Below are 20256 nucleotides of genomic sequence, written 5' to 3' on the forward strand. Positions count from 1 at the left end.
TGCATCAGGATTGTATTTCTTTTGGGAGGTTGAGAGTGCCTGAACTTGTTCTTCCTGTTTAATGGACTTTGCAGCCCCTTTCTGTTTAATTTTTAATCCCTCCCTGTCCCATTTTTACATGCTACCAATGTTCTTTGGCTCTATGTGATTTACCTTTCTTACAGAGAACCATTATTTGATGAAACACCTTTCGACTTTACTGGTACCTCTTCTTCATTTTTTAAGGAGTTCCTGGTTAGTGTGGCTGGGCTTGCATCAGTGGGGCAGCACTGTAGAGTTGATGAGGACTAGGAGGCCTCCCATGCCCCTAGGGTGAAATCGGTGTGCTCAGCTTGCTCTCTGAAATGCCTGTACACTAATGCGTGCACCATGGGGAATAAGCAGGAGGAGTTAGAAACTTGTGTTAGGGCAGGAGATTATGACCTGGTGGCAATTACAAAGACATGGTGGGACAGCTCACATGACTGGAATGTGGTCATGGATGGCGATGTCCTTTTCAGGAAAGACAGGCCAATGAGGTGTGGTGGTGGAGTTGCTCTTTACGTAAGAGAGAGAGACTGAGGGGAGACTCTGGGAGACTGAGGGGTGACCTTATTAATGTTTACAAATATATAAAGGATGAGTGTCACAAGGATGGAGCCAGGCTCTTCTCGGTGACAACCAATGGTACGACAAGGGGTAATGGGTTCCAACTGGAACACAAGAGGTTCCACTTAAATTTGGGAAGAAACTTCTTCTCAGTAAGGGTAACAGAGCACTGGAACAGGCTGCCCAGGGGGGTTGTGGAGTCTCCTTCTCTGGACACATTCAAAACCCGTCTGGACACATTCCTGTGTAACCTCATCTGGGTGTTCCTGCTCTGGCAGGCGGATTGGACTAGATGATCTTTTGAGGTCCCTTCCAATCCCTAACATCCTGTGATTCCATGATAAGGGTTCTTATCCTCAGGTACTAAAACCACTGCCTGACATAACTTCTAGCCCTTCTTGACCTGGAGACTTTTTCTTATTTTATTCCCTTTATGTCTACATCACTGCCAAGATCTTTTCTGAATATACCTTCTCAAGACTGTTTAAAGTTTACCTAGTAGTGTTTTCAAGTTCTTACTAGTGAAGAAAGGACATACACAGGTATTATTTTTGTAATATAAAATCATTAAGTGAAGCAAAACTCAATTTGCCAGAGTGCTTACAAGTGTTTTGGATGCAGCCTTGTATAGCTAACTGGAAAATGGTGAATACTGGGTTCTGTGTCAAGAAAGAGATGTGCTATGGATGTAGAATATTCCTCAGTCTTTTATACCAAGCATATTTCTAGTTCCTTGGTCAAGGCTATTAACTCTTCATGGTTCTATCAGCTTCTGTTTCATTTCTACTAATTGTTGTTGGCCTGTTGTCCAAGTTGTGAGATTTTTTTGGTCAGTGTTTGGAAAGCTCTAGATAACTAGGTAAAGGCCAATGCCTAATGAAGGAATATACACAATAGAGCACTAGTTTCATGTTTTTGTAAGAAGAAAAAGTAAGGAGGCTGTCTTGTCCAAGTAATTCAATAAGTATTGTTCTAAGCCACCACTGTTGTACCCCTTGTATAAAGGGGATCTACAGAAAAGACCTTCAGGCGGCAAAACTCAAATGTTGGTAAAGGCATACCCTTTTGATCTTGACTGCTGCGAAGATTATTTTTAAAATAAATGGAGGAGAAAAAACATATTCCACTGATACCTTCACTTAAGACAGCACAAATTTCATACGAGTGAAGTTAATCCCAGTGCTGACTCTATCTAATGTCATGTAAACCATGGTAATCCGTTACTGCCCAGACCAGCAAGGGCAAAGGGTAGAACAGTGTTGATGTAAGAATCATATTCACACCTCAGGAGCAGAGGAAAGTCCAAACTTGGAAAAATTTTACAAAGTTAATTCAAAAGATAATAAGCAAGATGAAGTAGCAATGCTGTTACCTTAAAATATTGAAGATTGATATCGGTACCTCAGGATGCTCTCTGAGACTTTTTCAGGTGCAACAGATGAAATTTTAAATCATTCAAGTAGGTTACTGGTAAGAGAAATCTTGTGGTTGAAGGTATGTGGATGAGCAACTTTAAAAGCCTGTTTTATTATGTACTTAAAGAAAATAGGTATGCAAAACCAGAAAGACAAAGCCTACAGTTCTTGCTCCAAAACAGTTAATGTTACATTTAGAACACTCTCTTGTGCAGAGAATTTCTATAGTAAAAACTGTGGAGATGTTTGTATATTTGTCTTAGCAAATATTCACATTTGAAGACTTCAGGTGTGCCTCAGTTTCCCAGTTTAACAGTAAACTGTGTTGTACCAGACAGCCAGCTTGTTGTTATAGGGCAACAATGCTTTTATTTACTCTATGACATTCTTGTTTTGTAGCAGTTAAAGTTGGAACCAGTTGATAGTGATGATTCTCATTCTTCCGAATCTGTCCATAAAACATCTTCCACTGAGGACTTCCGAAGCATCATAACAGCCTTAAAGCAGAATATGTTTTACAAGCTATATAGAAATGTCTCCTGTGGGGATATCAGAGTTGTAGAAGATACGTGAGCAACTCAGAAACAAAAGTGTGCTGGATGGTCTAAACTGCTGAGGAAGGGCTTCGTAGTCTCTCCTCATCTCCCTATTGGCTGGAATAGAATTTGTGGCTATTTCCTTCATCCTAATTGTTCTGGTTGCTTTGGAAATACGGCATTTGGGAGGACCGAGTAAGAGCAATTTCTAATTCCAGACAGTAGTTTATGGTCATGCCGATAATGCCACTGTCCCGGAACATAAATACTTGAAGAAGAATATATTCCACACCATAACAAGGGACTGTATTTCAGAGCTGTCATGTAATGCTAAATTCAACCATGCTTGTACAGTTCCTTGGGCGTGTCAGGTTGCAGCAATTGAGGAAGGATAAGTGCTCTTCATTTCTGTGGTGGTTTTACACTTTGAAGAGGGAGTTGCAGGAGAAAAAATTGTTGGGGATTCAGTAGTGACTTTCAAATTGTACAGGTACAATATGGAGTTACTCTGTGCTCTGGGGCTTAAAAAGGTACTTGCACTATATGTCTAGTTTCCCAAAGTCCTCCTGTGTCTTCCTGCAGTTTTGAGAATCTCAGATTTACATTTGTCTTTGCCTCTGATTAGCCTACATTGGTTTACTTTTCTGATTTTATCTGGGCCACATTTGTATGTCATTTATCTTTACCAAGACCAAGGCTGACAGGTTTGGGTTAGCAGGAGAGAGAGCAAAGATTGTGAGGGGCTCAGCAAGATAGGAAAGCAATTTGTATGCCATCAAGGAAGCACTCTGCTTTTCTGTGTAAGCAGGTGAACAGGACATACAAATGATTTCCTGTGCAGCTGACAGCCTGCTTTAGCTTGTGAACTTTTTACAAGGATGCTCAGTGTTTGCCATTCCATTGTAGAATTAGCTTTCCAGTGAGGGATATTCCTAGCTCTGCTCCATATCTCAAACAAAAAGCTATGTATTGTCACAAAAGCGTTTCCACAAGTGGCCGTGGATTTAAAAGGTGGGGAAAAATAGATCTGTCTCATCAAAGTGATCATATAATGTGGAATGCTCCAAATTCTGAGCTCTGTGATTTATTTAAGCTGCATCACCAATACAGACTTAAAATTCTTTCTCCTGGATTGTCATCCAGTGAGAGATTCAAGCTGTTAAAGTTTACAAGACAAAAGGAAGATAATCTATGGCATTTGTTCATTTCTCCACATGAAGTTAAAATATCTATTCCGCTATAACCCCAACAGTTTTTTGTATTTGAGGATGTTTCCCTTGTGTACCTGCCAGGATTCCTGTTGCATGCGAGTGCAGTCAGCACTACAACAGCTGACGAAAAGATGAATGTGTGCTGAGGTCTCCTTTTTTGGCCTTTCTTCTTTATGTAGTCTCCTAATAAACAGAGCACTTATTCCTGGTTTAGAAAAGTAGTGATTAAATTAACCAGATCTCAAGGTCTACTGGAGAAAACTAGGGCAGTGAGCGTAGTTCTGAGGTTGCAAGGGCTTAACTGAGATTTTGTAAGGAAGGACTAGGTAAATAAAACTGCTCTGGTAGAATTTACTCAGAGCATTTGCTGAGATGATGAAATCTCCTCTAGGAGAACATATAATATTTCCAACTTCAACAGGTGAAGATTCAAAAAATCAGCTGTTGCATTACCTTACATGCTTGTGCTATTTAAATAAAGCATTTGTAAATTCTGCAGTCTGGACTCTGATTTCTTCAACACTGTCAGTCAATAAACAGTCATTTTCTAACACCTTGTGGTTGTTTAAACAGTGGCTTAAGGAAGCATGAACTTAAGAATGACTGACATTAGACCTACTGTAAGTCATTATTCCAGGAAAGATTTGACATGACAGTCAACAGGAAAAGAATTATGATCAATGTCAAAGACGTTCATTTTTCCTTTTAACAGAGCATACCTCATTGTTGGCTGGCTCTGCTTCCTTTTTACTTTTCGTTCCCTATAGGGGCTACAGCATTCAGCTGGGCATTTGAGAATCTGGGAAAAGAGCTTTTTGGGAAACCACAAGTTTTATTCATGTTTGATTTATCTCTTACAATCTTAGGCAACAACTATTTTGGAAATCCAGATGATTTGTGTGTGCCAAGTTAGTGATATAAGTTCATAGTGTTATTAGATAGTAATCTGTAAAGTTCAACCGTGCTTATCGATAAACCTGTCCGGTTACAAACTTTTTAATCTACTGCCATGCAGTTCAGTACTGTCTTCAAATAATCAGACTTTTTAGATGGATGGTGAAATAATTTGTCTAGCTGTTGTGAATTCATCAGAAGGCAAATTTGGTGCTTTGTATGGGATTCTGCTTTTTAAACCGTACACTTCTTGTTAATTCTACCTTTTGATGTTATTCTAAATGGCTGTGCTAGTCATTCTACGGCTATACATAGACTGCATATAGTGTTTTTGTGAGTTCTCTGCTATGGGAAGAGTTGCAACAAGTTTGAAATGAAACAATACAGTATAATTATTGAGCATATCTGATCATAAACAAGAATTGTAACGAAAGCCTTTTATTCTAATAAAGGAAGCTGCTTTCCTGTCAGTAGAAGCCGTATTTACATCTATGCATGTGTGCAAAAGTAGATGCAGGTCATTGTGTAGAGAACTGCTCTGTTTCAGAGGGCTGAAGGTTTGCTTTTAGCCTGAGCCACTTACACTTCACATAATCGGGATGTAAGCAAGTTTCGTGACCCTGGGCAGAGTTTTGCACGTTTTCGAAAGCTAAGACAGACTATTAGGGATAAGCATTGTCTTCCTTTCCTTGCAAGGAAGGAAGCAGGGGCTAAAGGAGTTGCAGCGTTACACAGCGAGTCTTAAGCAGATGTTGAAACAGAGCCCGTTCTCTTTAGGAATTCCAGCTTTAAACATTGTTTGTGAACTTCCTTGCCTGAGAGTAGGATTATCTCAGATTTTACTATTTTGTTGCTGTATTTTGTGTGTATAATCCTAATTATTTTGCTGTGTGATCTTAGTGTTCACTGCATTGAGATGAGACTGTATCGTCTGGCCTATGGTTTCTGTGCAGTCTGCAGGGAGTTAAGCGTAACTTGTTGGGAATGTTAATGGAAGTTGTGCATAATTTGCCTGTGCATCACACTGAAATTTACCCTTTGGGGTTACTGAGCCAGTGAAAACTCTACCGGGTGCCAGAGGACTGACGAAACCATCAGATTATCTTAATGACAGATTTACACTCTCCTCGTGTTCTGTACTTTTCAGATTTTGTAACTCTGATTTATGAAACTTTGCAAACCAAAGTCCTTCCTGCTGTATGTGATCTTGGGGCACTTCTTACAGGAGTCAGGCTTTCCTGTGGTGAGAATAAGTGGTCAAAATAGCCCATATACTGAAAATCATGCAGTACTTTATGTATTAATAGACTGTTACCCTCAGTCCCAGAGGTGGTTGTGTTTCAACAGCATGGTGCTTATATTGTTAATAAATACTGAAGCCTAGAAAATGAAAAGCCTTAAATAAAATGTGGAAGGTTGTTCCTGTATCAGAAAAAAGAGAATAGGGAGTATTGCAAAAAGTAGACAAGTCCCTCACGTAAGATCTCCTATCTATATAAGTTTATTTCTCAATATTTGTAACAATAAAGACCCTAATAAATTAAAGGAAATACTGTTGCTTTTGCTATTAGAAAAGTGAGTGATCAGTCTCAAATTGAGTGACAGCTACTAGAAGAAAAATGTACATATGTTTTCTTGTTTAAAAAGTCCTACAGGAATGTTCTCAGTGATAGCATAGTGCTGTGCTGTGCTTTCTTAACAAAAGCCGTTAGCGTGTTTAGAGTAATTTTTCCATAAAGAAAAAAAGTTGGTATCTGTAACAGATTACATTACTATACACACCTGCATTCTCTCTGAACCTGCTAGCCTGATAAATTGATAAGTTGGTCACATGTTGTTTTTAAAAGGTAAAGAACGTAGTTCCTAATAAAAGAATGTTACATATTTGTCCTGAAAGGTTAAAAAGCATTTCTCAGGGCTCTTAAATTACCATATTCTGATACCAAGGGAAAATAAAACCTGGGCTTAGAGTCTTGTTTGTACTTAGAGGACTTTCCGGACAGGAAGGCAATCTTGATGCAATTCAGTAAGCCACAATACCAGTGGGGCATTACAGGTGAAAAATTTGCAGCTGTACCCCTCACCACAGCGTATTACAACTGTACAGTGGAATATTTCCTGTACAGAAATAGGGCTTGGTTAACTTTGTTTCCCAAGAGTAGATCACATTAAAATGTTATAAAATCATGATTTCCTGCATTTGAATGCTTGTGGTTTCTCAACTGGTTCCAATATTACAAAGGGTTTTTTATAGCTTCTATTAGTTGAAGATGTATAGAAGCTTTTTTCCAAAGTCAGCTAAAAGGCAGTTATGTATTTTTAAAGAACAATTCCTCTCAGAAGACAGGAGTTTTCTTTCCCATCTCTTTAATATAACTCTATTTAGTGTTTATTTTAGAAATTGCAGTATAACTGTAAATTTAAATAAAATGGAATAAATATGCTAATAGGACCATAAATAAATTTGTTAAATGGAGTTGAAAGAGACAACGTATATGTAATAACATAACTCAGAAAGCAAAATAGTAGTTATTTTCATTATTCAGCCAAAGACATCAGTATGGATAGGGGAAAACATAAATTAAGCAGATATTGCATATTCAATTGTAAAGTGAGTATTTATAATTTAAGTGTTCTAGCTTTAGGACAAAATTTGCTAAATGAAATTCAAAGAGAAATTTTAAAAAATACTGTGAAGAAATCATATGGGATAATTTTGAGAAACTTCTCCAGTTATGGTACCTGATTATTCGTGACTGTTGAAAACTGAGAGTGTACCATAGTGAAATAACTTTTACTGCCCCACATGTACGAGTACATAACATGTCAAAATGGTGTCAAAGTACAGAAAACCATATTAAAAATACAAAGGAGATTTTGCTGGGGGGACAGAATGTTTTTAATCCTAATACTACAGCTAAGCCTAATATTACTAATACTAGGCTAAATTTTTACCTCGCTGTAAACCACCACATCTTTTCAATTTTTGTTTAATCTTTGTGGTCTGTAGCTGTGCCAGGAGAAGCTGTTTTGCACACTGATACGATAAAATCCTAGCCCTGAGGAAGGCTAAAAAAATGTTATCCAACGGGCAGTTCGGTTTGTAGCACGATTTCACAATGTCAATCACGTAAGATAAACAGGAATGCTGAGGTATCCTGCGGTTGTCCAAAGTGTTGTTCCACTGGGCAGATTGGATTGTGTGTGTTGTGTGAACAGGGATGTTACAGAGGTTTTATTCTATTTAATATTAATTTTCTTGTGAGCATATTTTTTACATAACATGTTTTTCTGCAGGGTTCTTTTGCTATTTTTATATAAATAATACTTTAAAATCAAATTTAGAAGTCCTGTTCTTGGTAGTTATTCCCACAAATTCTTCCCTAATAAAAATCTGGATAAAGCTTTTTTTCCATGCTACTGCAACTTCTCTTCACCTAATGGGAGAATTGTGTTTTTAAGGTGCTTGGCCCTGAAACAGTAAAATATCCTAATAACAGAATAGCTTTATTACAGAGCAATCAGTTTATTCATGCTCAGGAAGCTGGAGTTAAAATCTCAGCATGGGTTGGCGTCTGACACAAAGCGCTGGTTTGTATTGTATTCTGGCTCGCCTTCACTTAGGTGGCCCTGCTCGGAGGAGATAAAACACACACACGCTTCCTGTCTTCTGGGTGCATTTTCTTGTACAGTAGTTGTTTCTGGAAGAAGAATAACTTCATTTCAGAGAGGAAGCGCCCACCATCTGAGGGGCTGAGATTCAAGAAATGAGCATTTATTCTGTAGAAGCCTATTTTCTAGCAAAAACATGAATCAAAAGGAAGCATCAGTGAAAACAACATTAAGCACATTTTTCTGTAACCCAGATGTTAACATCTCTCTTTCTTTCTCAGCTTGACAAGATGTATTTTGCAGCCTAAGACATCTGCATTTGTATAGTTAAAGGTTCATTTTTATATCAAGTTTAAAAATTATATGCTTCAGTATTTAAGTAATAAAGCAATAATACTCTTATATACCCGTCATCCAGCAACCTCAAAGCGGTAGGCAGATGGCTGTAGCTTTTTCCTAGAGACAAAGATGGGATTACCTAAGAAATGCAGATATTTTCAATAGTTCTGTCCTAACTGGCAATGATGTTTGTTTCTGAGACCTGTTGGCATTATGACAGTATATGTAGGTATGATTATTTACGGTAACGTGTCAGCTTGTGGAAGCACATTGACATCGGCCCTCTGCTCAGCTGGAGAAACGTACCTCATGATAAGTGGTATGTGCCCACGACTTTTCACATCCTAATTAGCAAAGTGGTCTAAAGCTAGGAGGGTAACATCAGCTCACAGGAAGATCTAGAAGCATGTTGTGATAATGAAAGCCTTTAAAAAACACATATGCATCAACAGCCATTTCTCTCCCAATGTTTCTTATCATTACAGATGATTTTAAGTGGGAATAAGGAGTATCCATGTGGTCAAGAGGGTGTACAACACATAGATGAAAATACTAGTATGTAACACAGTGTTAACTGATTCTGTAGCATTTCTTGACCCCTGGTTTCCAAAGAGGAACTAAGTGATTCTGGTACAGCTAATGTGTGACACAATAGACGATCAATAAGGAAAAACATGATCTACTATATTGTAGTGCGTTAGTGGGAATTCTTCATGTTGGTTATTAATACTGTCTTGCTGATAGGTTAACAAGCGTGCAGGAAATGACTTGAAGAATGCAGGTTTTTAAGAAGGTTTTTGAGTTTGTTTTTGTTTGGGACATGGGAGTTTTCTGTGAAATGTATATGATAGAGGTTTTAGCTCTGCTCGAAGTGAGACAGGTTCTGTTGGTAGAGAGTCAGTGTATGTTCACAGAGGTGATGCTTATCATGTCTGTGTTAGTGTAATATATATGAAGATTTTTTTTTTCTTAAAATACAGCGAAACATGAGATTCACAGAGAACAGGAATCCACGCTCTCCTAATTCAAGAAATTTCTGCTCCAAGGCAACTATTTCAGCTGAGTTGTTTCTTTGTGTCCTGTACTTGCAGGAGGCAGGATTGGAACTGTCCCTCAGAGGCAGCTGCTTTCCTTCCTATCAGAATTCACTAATACATCATTTTTTTTCTTCATCAGAACAGTGCCATGCAATTCTGAGGCCTCCCATGTCCATAGTCCACAGCAATAAAAAGAAGGAACCTTCTTCTCTGCTTTGTTTTAAATATATCTTATTAACAGTTTTTGTTGTAATTACTTGGAGTTTAGTCTGTTTTCATGTATAATAGCTTTTTACTTCTGCTTCTGATCTCTGCTTTTAATACTGTTTAAAAAAATGACTTCTTTTTGGCTTTCTGTTGACATAAACATCCTTCTACCTAAGTGTTTGTGCCATAGCACGTGGTTTTCTTGCAAAACAGAACTTGGAGATCCTTTGTTAAATCTGAGCCCACAGTTAAATAATAGTTGTATGCACACATGACAGGGGCTGTACAGTAATGGTTCTGTTTGCATTTTACAGGTGAATAAAATCATTGCAATTCAGACTTTCTTTGAGAGCTAGGAAAGAAGACAAAAAGCTGTGGAGAAGTGTCTGTTGAAGAACCGTGTTTGTTGTTTAGCAAAGAAGTGCTTGGTTAGATGTGCTTCACTAGTGTTTAGTTTTATAGAGGCAGCACTAGCAGTCACATTTTCTAAGAGGTAACAATTATCTGAATTATAGTTTAGGTTTTATTCAAATATTTTAAGGTAAAAGTACCATATTTAATTCTACGTATGGGGAATTTTTTGTTGCAGCTAATTCTCTCATTCCCACTGCCTATGACTCAGTTCTGGCATTAGAGCCCATTTCCAGGCTTTCACAACTATTTTTTTTGGCAGCTAATATTGCCCAGAGCTACCATCTTTCCTTAAACTTATCCAGATCAGGCATTAGTAATAAACCTCTTAGAACAAATAAAGCCAGATATGTAGGAATCAAAGATTCTCAGTCAACGAAGTCTTTTGAAAGCCTCAACCTATAAAGGTTACAGTTTGGATTGTCCCAGAACATGAGCGGTATTTTGTACAGGGTATTGCTTAAAGTATATCTTTGACTTTTACCTTCTAATGTGTAGATGATTCCTTGAAATATACTGTCACTTGGTCTGGTAAATTTCTTGACTTATTACAACACAGGAAAAGAATTGTGAGGGAAAATTAAAATGGAATAATCTTTTCAGTGTCCTTACCAGCTAACTTTGATTGTTAGGTGATATGTTCTTTCTGGCTACTCGTACTGCTCAGTCCACCGATCATTCCTGTGCCTTTCCAAATTCTTCATAATTCACTTAAGAGGTTACCATGGAGTTCCTGGAAGGCAAATAATACTATGCCCTGAAGAGGAGTTATTACTTCTTTATGGCATAATAATTGTTTTGATCATTTTACTTTGCCATCTTTTTCTCAAGATAAGTTTCAAGATTTCCACCACCTACTGAGTGGGTGGAAATATTGAAGTACCTACCTTTTTTTTTTTTAAATAAGTACATTTTTGAAAGCAAACAACTCTTCCCCAACAATATGTAGGAAATCTATTCAGAGCTTTTTCAAGTTTCACTCTGCCTTTGTATTCAGTCTTTATTTTCAGTTTCTCAATATTACTTTCCTCTAGCCTTATGATTGTTTTACATTTTTCGTATTGTAGTGCCACTTATTAAATTCCTGTATTGTGCTCTTTAATTTGTTCTTCCAGTTCGTTAATCTTAGTGGGAATTGAATTCCTCATCTTACTTAGCCTCTTTTAAAATGCCCACTACTTGTCATTCTGATCCAATTGTGTGAGATTCTCAATAGGGAGACTTGCATATTAAAAAAAAAAAAAAAAAAAATAGTTGTGAGATTTAATCTAAAAAAACAAATATCCTAAATAATAGGATAACTTTACAAGACTTCAGTTGTACGTGTTACTCAACAGCACTGACAAGAAAAGATAATTTAGGTGTTGATAGGCAATATGAAGCACAAGACCAACCCAAGTATTCAAATATATTGAATCAGACACCTATCAAAACTCTACATACTCTGTATGTAGAAGTATCTGTGCAACAACGAAAGGCTGCACCTTTTTGTCAGAAAGGATACAGATCCTTTTGTAATGATATAATTCCAAGACTTTATGCTATAGGATAGATTTCAAGTATTGCATTATATTAAATAAAACCAAATGATTTAACACCAGTGGAGACTGTGGAGTAGTACAAAAGATAGATAAACAGCAGCTTTCATCATCCACTGTTTATAGTTAGCTAGGGGAATTCCTTGGATATATCCCTAATTGAAGGGTACATACATTGCTGTGGTGTTGCAGTTTTGAGAGTTTGTCCATGGTCATTTAAGTTTAAAATAATTCAATACTGAGAAGTTTTGAAGAAATCTAAAACTCTGTAGTTATACTAAGAGCAAGAGAATAAATATAGTGTCACTTTGAAATATGGCTACAGTCCCAATAATGTATTTCACATTGCTGTTGTTGTGCACAGCACCATTGTAGAGTCAGCAACACAGAACCGGGAAAGAAGTTTTCTGGGTTGTCAAGCCCAGGCTCCTCCCATTGGGGCAATGGTGTTTACTGCCTCCATCTTATTAGCAAATCAAGCTTTTAAAAGCAACTATCATGAGCACTAAGGCTGTCCTCAAACCTCCCTATCTTTTTCTGTTCAGGTGTCTAGCCATACGTAATTTATTACTGAGCAACTCAGGTTTGACCCATAGTTTCTGTAGACCTTTTCCTCTGTTGTTTCTTTCCTGAGGTGTCTGGGTAGCGCAGTCATGTTCCTTTTGTTTTCCTTTGACTCTGCACAGATCCCAATGTGAGTTAATGCAGTTCTAAGATGAAGAATTGGATATGTGTGCCATATTCCAGATGAGGCCCCACTGGTGTTTTATACAAGTCAATAATTATTTGTCCCTTGCTTTTGGAAGTATCTCACTTGATGTCTCTCAGGATGGCATTTGCTTTTTCCAGGCATCATCATACTGCCTAATAATTTTCCAACTGATGTTTACATATCTTCACCATTTCCAGTTGAATATGCAGCTTAGAAACAAATGTGTTGCTATTTTCATGTATATGGCATCTGCTTTTTATGTTAAATCAATCCCTTTTTCTCAGACTCTTGTCTTTGAAATTAAATCAGCACTCCTGATTGATATTGCTGTGCTCCTCTGTTACCTGTGTTACTGGCATTAGTGTTTTGTCGGCCATTATCAGATACTTTCTTCTTTCTTTTTTTTTTTCCTGACTTAAAAAAACTCTAGTGACTGTGGTTGCATTTTTCAATCTTCACGTATTATCGTGACTTGACAGATGTAGTAAAAATCCATGTTTCAGGCTCTGTGGTTCCACATGTTAATTCTTCCAGAATTCTTTGGTGATTATTTATGTTCCCTTGCCCTGCCCAGCTTGAACCACTGAGCTCCCTGAATTTTCCTTCTTAACCTTCATTCCTGTTAATTAATCAACCTGCTGTCACCTCCCCATGCATTGTAGTCCTTACTGAGTAACACAGAAGAATACTTACAGAGCTTTTTCTAGCTGTGCCTAAATTTACTTGCATCTGTACCACATTCTTACTTTTTTCCTGGTTACGTATATATGTCTATACACAGACACACAGGGATAAAAATGGTAATAGCAAATATACGTGCTTTTTTTTTTACCATTTGCTCTATGTCAACTTGACTTTTAATATTTCTTGATGATGTACAAGTGTCATAACTGTGGATTTCTGTATCTTAATTCTAAAATCTTCATATCTTACTGAGTTTGCATTTGTTTTAAGTTCATATTCTCATTTACTTTAATGCTATTGGGGAAAAAAAAAAAAAGAAACCCCAACAACAACAAAAAACATAGGCAGGCCTAAGATACAACCCTTTAAAATCTATACTTTCATTAAAATTTGTTTTCTATTGTCGTTAGAAGTGTCGCTAATAACATTATCTTCAGTTCAATGATGCATCCAGGAGTAATCCAAGTGGGTTATTTACAGACTTAAAATTAGAGATGTGATTAACAGAAACTACTATGTGTTTATTTGGTTTGTGTTCCAAAATCACACAGTTCTCTAAATAGCATATTCCATGAAAGAAAATATAATGTGGTTGCAAGTACTTCATGATTTGTGATTTGTCTTTTATTTAGTTTCGTTTTGCACTTCAGTGTGTACAGTAAATCCCATTATATTTGCAATCAAGCATAAAGTAATTATGCCTTCTCCCTTTTATCACAGATTCCTTGCAGCTTGGAGTACTGGGATGAGCTTCAGAAATCATTTGTTGCATTCCGGGAATTCAGTCTCTCAGAAAGCAAAGTCTGTGAACTGCAGCTGCCCAGTATCAACCTTGTGAATGATCAGAAAGAGCTCATAGCCTCTGATTTGTGGAGGATTGTCCTCAACAGCAGTCAGAACGTGGCTGATGACCAAAGGTAAGTTTAAAGGAGGAGGGAAAAACAGAAATCTAATGCTACACTGTTGAGAGATCTTTTTCAACAGACCTAGGAAATAAGATACTGTTTTCATATGCAGTAAGAGTAGCTGGTCTTAAATGAGCTTCAGACTGTAGTTCACCTTCACACAGAGGCATGGAGTGTGCACAGAAAGAGCTCTTGTTTAGATTAGTAGGCAGCCTGGCAGCATCATATTCATCCATTTTCTGAATGCAAGGATTACTGAAAAGTGTGAAAAGTGAAGACAAACAGGTCATATCCTGGAACCTTTTAACTGCACACGGCATTAAAATTAGCTAATTAACAAAGGAAGGCTGAGCTGCAGTGCAGCAAGGAACATAGCAACGAACATTCTTCTTCTATGCACTCCCCATACACATCACCTTTATTCTGTCCTCAGTGCAAGTCAATGACTAAAATAAGCCAGGTGTCTATTTTAAATATATTAACCAAAACTTTAGTACTTCAAGAGCATCACATTATTATTCACACAGGTTGCCTATTAAGCTAACAATAAAAAAAAAATTAATCAGTGTTTTCAAACACTGGAAATCCATTTTTCATTATGTTTGCAGCTGGAAACAAGGTATAATGACAGATATTCAATCTATTTGCATTCATTCAGTGTTCTTTAATATGCAGATTAAGAAGAAATGTTCTCTCCACAAACAGCAGTGGAATTACTTTCAAAGACGTTCTTAACATTTTACAGTTAGAACGGAAAACCCAGAATGACCCTGTTAGATCAGTGGTATTTGCTGTTTCTTACTGCCTGTGTATGAACATAAGCTTGAATGAGCGTGCAGCATCCACATAGGCGTTATGTGAAGCTACAGAATTCAGAGAAATCAGGAAATATGAACATGGCTAACAAAATCAATGAAAAAAATTAAACATCTGGTTTCCATTAATAGTATCAGGTTGGAAATTATTTCTTGATGTTAATTGTGAAAGAATGCATTTTCATCATTGAGAAGTTAAGTGTTTTAGACAAGGTTAATTCCTCTGAATGTGGGACCTTGGCAAAATTGCCTTCCTGGTCAGCTTAACACCACAGAAATGTGAACTCGGTGGGAACTGAAAATGAAGTAGTGAAATTTAGTAGATTTTTTTTCATCAAGGCATTTGGCACTGTAATCATGTTTATTGTTTTCTGTTCAAATAGGGTTCATCACTATATATGCAGTGTTTCACTCAGGGAGTTCTGATAATCTAATGAGTTGTTATTTTTCAGAAATAGGCTAGGGTTAAAATGAAATGCAAGTAAGTTAAAAACTATATAAAACCGGTTTGGACTGTGATTAGCATCAGAAACATTTTAGAGCATATGATTTCACCTGCCTATGAGGTCTAAACTCGTGAGGCTGCAGGCCTGCTCCACAACAGTCACCATCCTCAGTGGTACCAGGGTGTTGCCTTATAAAGGGGTAGAAATATCCTGATGTCCTTGAGGTACCAGAAGACTCCAAGGAAGACAATTGCTGTGACCACGGGAATGATGTTAGAAGCACTATGTCCTCCAGGCTGTGTGTGTGCACAAAAACCTAAAGCAGAAACTACGACTGGAAGAACCAGAATTAAATTGAAGCATGAGCAGTTCCCTGAATAGGGATAGCAAGAGAGGAAAGAAGGCAGCAAAAAAAATCGACATCACTACTGAAAGCTTTTGAAGGTAAATAAACAGAAGAAAAAGAAAGAAGTCAAGGGAAAGTGTCTTGAACTGCCAGCATGTGTACAGAGACTTTTGGTGGCCAGAGGAATTTATAGTAGTTTTAAGAGGTATAGTTTACACCTACATGAACTTAACAGTAGATTGAACATTTAAAGATTCATGTAGATCAGAGTGAACTCCATCCAGAAGCCAAAAACCTGAGGGGTACAGGAGGAAAACTTGATTTCAATCAGAGAAGAAAAAAAGGTTATATGCCCTGCCTCAGCAGCAGTTTCAGCTAGAAATTCAAGCTGATCACTCTTTATACTAACTTTTGCACTGCAAGCTTTCTTAAGGAAGGCTGCAGGAAGGACTGGTGTGAAAGAAGTAGTCCTGACCAGCCTGCAGTGATCCTTCTCAGAGAAACTGAACTGGTCAGAGAAAGAGCAGCTGCTCGTCAGAGATGAGACTCTGACCTACAGTGTTTGAGACTTGAGACATCCTTCTCTTGGAGACAGAGCAAAACGTGCTGGTCACTTGTCACTGACCTGGAGGTTTTGAGACAGTTCATAAGCACTGAGATACGTACCATTACAGCTACAGAACAAGGTTAAGGTAACAGTTAAGCCCCAAAGGATCATGTTCTGGTAGATGGAAGCGAAGCATTGTTTAAGACGTGGAGACAGATACTGTGGCCATGCAGAGAGGGCCTACTTTTCTAGATGCCTAGGAGCATAAAGGAAGTCTATGTTGGCAGTAACTTTACTGAAAATATGGCTTCATCAAACAAACATGTTGCTATCAGTATGGATATTTTCTTATGACCGAGCACCCTAAAATGTGTTCTGGATTCTAATTGACAAAAAACGCCAGACTTTTTTGGTTTTGAGAGAAAGGAGGGCTACCCTATGTAATGGTAAATTATAATATAGGCTTGTTCCTAAAGCATGCATTTAACATCAGATCTTACCAATTTTTGAGAAGAGCCACAACGAACTGTGCTTAAAGCTAATGCCTAGTGTTAGACCAGGGAACTTGGAGACTGAGGGATCTGCAAGTGAGAGTGAGAAGCAAAAACCGTATAAAAGTTGAATCTCGGTTTTCCTAGAGACTCGTGCTGATTTGACATGACGTGCATGCTGTAACTGTATGATTGATTAGCAAATTTAGTTCATTATTAATTGTAAAGTATCAAAATGCTTAGTCTTGTTGAAGTTTATTTTCTTAGTTTGATCTTGTATTTTGGGTCAGACTCTAACAGCTGCCATATGCATGCAGCTGCTGCTCAATGATAATATTTTTTCCTTCAAGTTCTGCAGGGTTTGTTTTTTTTTTTGTGGTAACCTCTATGATATGCTAATTATTAATACCAGAGAGCTGATCCCCTGTGTTTTAAGTACTTTGTTACTGATTCCTAACAGAAGTTATGAAGTATGAAACTTATGTGGCTCATGTGACAGGAAAGCAACAAGGTTTGTGAGAAGATGTGGATCCAGCTGATACGCTGAGGAGTAGCTGGCAGGCTGAAGTATGCCAAGCAATAATGAATATGGGAATATGCAAAGATGTCATGATCCAAATCCTGTGGTATGCAAGCTCTTTCTGAGACTGATGAGGAATTAATCAGAAGTGTAAAAATCAAGGAGTTATCTGGTTAAGGACATGGTTTACACGCATATGTTGTTTATTTTTAAGAATTTGTAGGCCATTCATTATTCAGTGATTGTACAAGGTTTAACTGAACATTTCTAAATCTTTATTCAATGAATGAACAAATCTGAAGTCCAAAGGGAAATAATTTAGCATCCCCTTAGGGATTTAGTAGTGTCTGTGGAAGGAATCATATATGGCATAAATTAATGTTAAAATAGGGGATTAAAGGGAAATTACCATAGAATAAATTATTTTTATAGGTTGCATTTTCACATTGCAGGACTAGCAAATTATAGTCAAAATTACTTTTATTTTAAGCTTTGTTTGGTTGGTGAGACACTAAAGCCCATCCCTGGTTTGACTGGGAGGGCTTATCACTCTCTGCTTAAATGGGTTACAAGATGTTTTATATATAGTTATGCATCTCCTGTGTAACGTAAACAGTATTTTTATAATTACTGACATACTAACGTGAAATAGTAATTGAAAGTGCCTTAAGATACAAACCATGAAACAAGTACAAAAACTTTTAAATAAGCCTTAAATTGCTACTTTTCAAAAATTAAAGTGATGAATCATGATCATGTTTCTTGCTAATTGTTTTAGCTTTTATTCTAAGTAAATGATGTACTGAATTTTGACCTCTAACAATTTGGGTTGAGACCAGCATTTGAGTCATAAATTAAATGAATTAAGTGGTCTCTTTCTTCTTCCCAGTGGATATTTTCCCATGTTGCGGTTTCATCAAAAACGGCAGTTTTGGTTTAAGTATTCCACTCTTAAAATAACAAGAATAATGCAGGTCACTGTTAAGTCATTATTCCCAGTTGCCATATATTTAACTTGAACTGCTTTGCATGATGTGGAACTATCAGACTTTATAGTACATAATGACTTTGAATGCAGGTATTTTCCATTTTAAAAATACTAATATTTCACAGGATTTAAGAAAGGGGGCAGAGGGGGAAGTAAATTTAAAAGAAATTTCTGGTGTTAAAGTCAGGTCAGTTTTATTTAGAATTTCTTCTGCTTTTGCTGCACCTATCCCTCAGCTTGTTGTGCCAAGCGTGAAGCAGTACAAGCTGGTTATTCTTTTTCTCCCCAGCTGAAAAGCTGTGGACAGTCCACACTGCATTTTGTAGCTCCAAAGGAGCCAAGAGAATGTGGGTTTTTTTGATATTGTGTTCATTTGATGCAGAAATTTTAACTTCACAGACAGATCTGCCTCTGATGTGAATGTTCCTGCTGTCATTCACCAAGACTTAAAGTTCCTGGGTTTTCAGCTGACAGTGTTTTATTTTCTGTTTGTGTACAGCGTGTGATGAATGACTGTGTCTCTGATTTCTGTGCTCTACATGAAGTAAAAGGAGAAAGTAGCAGCACTAAAGATCTGACAGAAGTCTACCTAGACAAAAAGTTTAAATGGGATTTAATTTAAAATTGAAGCGTCATGTTAGTGATGGTAAGGACTACCATCCCCCTTTAAAAACTTCTCATTTAATATTATGCTTCTTTTTATAGTTCTTTTTTAAACCAATGCTATAGTAATTTGGACGCTGCTTTTAGTATATTTTGTACTGTGACTGGCTTATACTGTTACTGTATTTTTGTTTTCATAACGACCTGGGGACTATAATTCTGGATATGCTTTCTGGCTGAGTAAAAATCCAATGGACCCCTTCACAGATAAAACAATAATAGTTGAACAAAGTCTGAGCAGATGGGAAAACAGTGATGAAAGAATCAGATGATTTCTAGGAGGTCATCTCTCTGTAGGGTGATTTTCCTTTCTGAAACGTGGTTTAGGCCACCTTGTCCTGCTCCTCTGAGTCCTCCACTGCCAGCGCTTGTCCCTCCCAAACACAGGAGAGGATACAAGGCCGCTTCTGTCCAAGGGACCAACGTTGTCCCACCTTTATTCGCTGTTTCTCTCTGGTTAGATTTTAAGCCTGTGGTTGGACTCTGAAGCTTGCTAGGGAATCATTTCAGTGGTGGCCCTTCTTGGTTTATAAGGTGATTCTCCGTGAAGAAACAAAAAGCAGTTTTGAATCTCTTTGTTCCCAATATTTTAAGTTCCAGAATATTATCTCCACTTGGTCTGCTGCTTGTGGGGCAGAAAAATCAGAGCAAACTATGGCTAAACACTTTAACGTATTTCCCTGGTATGCAGCTCCTGCTAGGCTTCCTCCTGCACGTCGTGTTGCCCTGTAATCATTGTGGTTATGAGTGAGAAATGACAAAGCTCCCATCTCAGTAAAATGCTTGATAAATAAGAAGTAGGTATATAAAACTGGAGTAAAAAGAATTTGGAGGCATTTGTTTGTTTTTTATTTTATTAAAGCGTTCATCTCCAAAAATTGTATCTAAGGAAATAAAAATGCTGAGTCACTGATAGGCGACACAAGGAATAGTTTTCAAAGGAAAAGAAATCTATATTTTCAGAATGAACCTCAAATTTTAGAAATAAATGTGCTTCCTTTTTACTGCAATTACTGTTCTAGCTGTTCGTGCAAATTAGGTCTTAATTCAGAATATGTTTGGTTAACATTCATTTGCACCCCTCTGCCCTTTTTCCATTTTCATTCTATATATCCCTGAACTTCTGTTTCTAATCAAAATGCACTGAGCAAGAATTCTTAAAATATTGACAGTTATTCTGAAAGAACCAACTGGTTTCACAAATTCAAAAGTATTTAATGGTCTGAATCAGCATATGAATTTTGTTGGCTTTTAGATTTGCTTCCGTGCTTTTGCTTTGTTCCAGCAATCTGAGGAATATCCATGGTAAAGCAAAAAAAAGCATCCTGTTTCTCTGTCTCTGGTCCAGTCC

The 20256-nt window shown here is 37.4% G+C and overlaps 1 protein-coding gene across 8 annotated transcripts in view; it reads left to right on the forward strand.

The window, feature by feature from the left end:
• VPS13B (vacuolar protein sorting 13 homolog B) overlaps positions 1-20256 on the forward strand; it is a 449295-nt gene that overhangs the window by 371302 nt on the left and 57737 nt on the right. For all 8 annotated transcript variants that reach the window (XM_065054087.1, XM_065054081.1, XM_065054083.1 and 5 more), the window contains one exon: positions 13905-14101. In XM_065054087.1, the coding sequence (XP_064910159.1) occupies positions 13905-14101 (197 nt within the window). The remainder of the gene's footprint in view (positions 1-13904; positions 14102-20256) is intronic.

This window comes from Columba livia, chromosome 2, assembly GCF_036013475.1.
Source record: "Columba livia isolate bColLiv1 breed racing homer chromosome 2, bColLiv1.pat.W.v2, whole genome shotgun sequence".
Taxonomy (NCBI): domain Eukaryota; kingdom Metazoa; phylum Chordata; class Aves; order Columbiformes; family Columbidae; genus Columba; species Columba livia.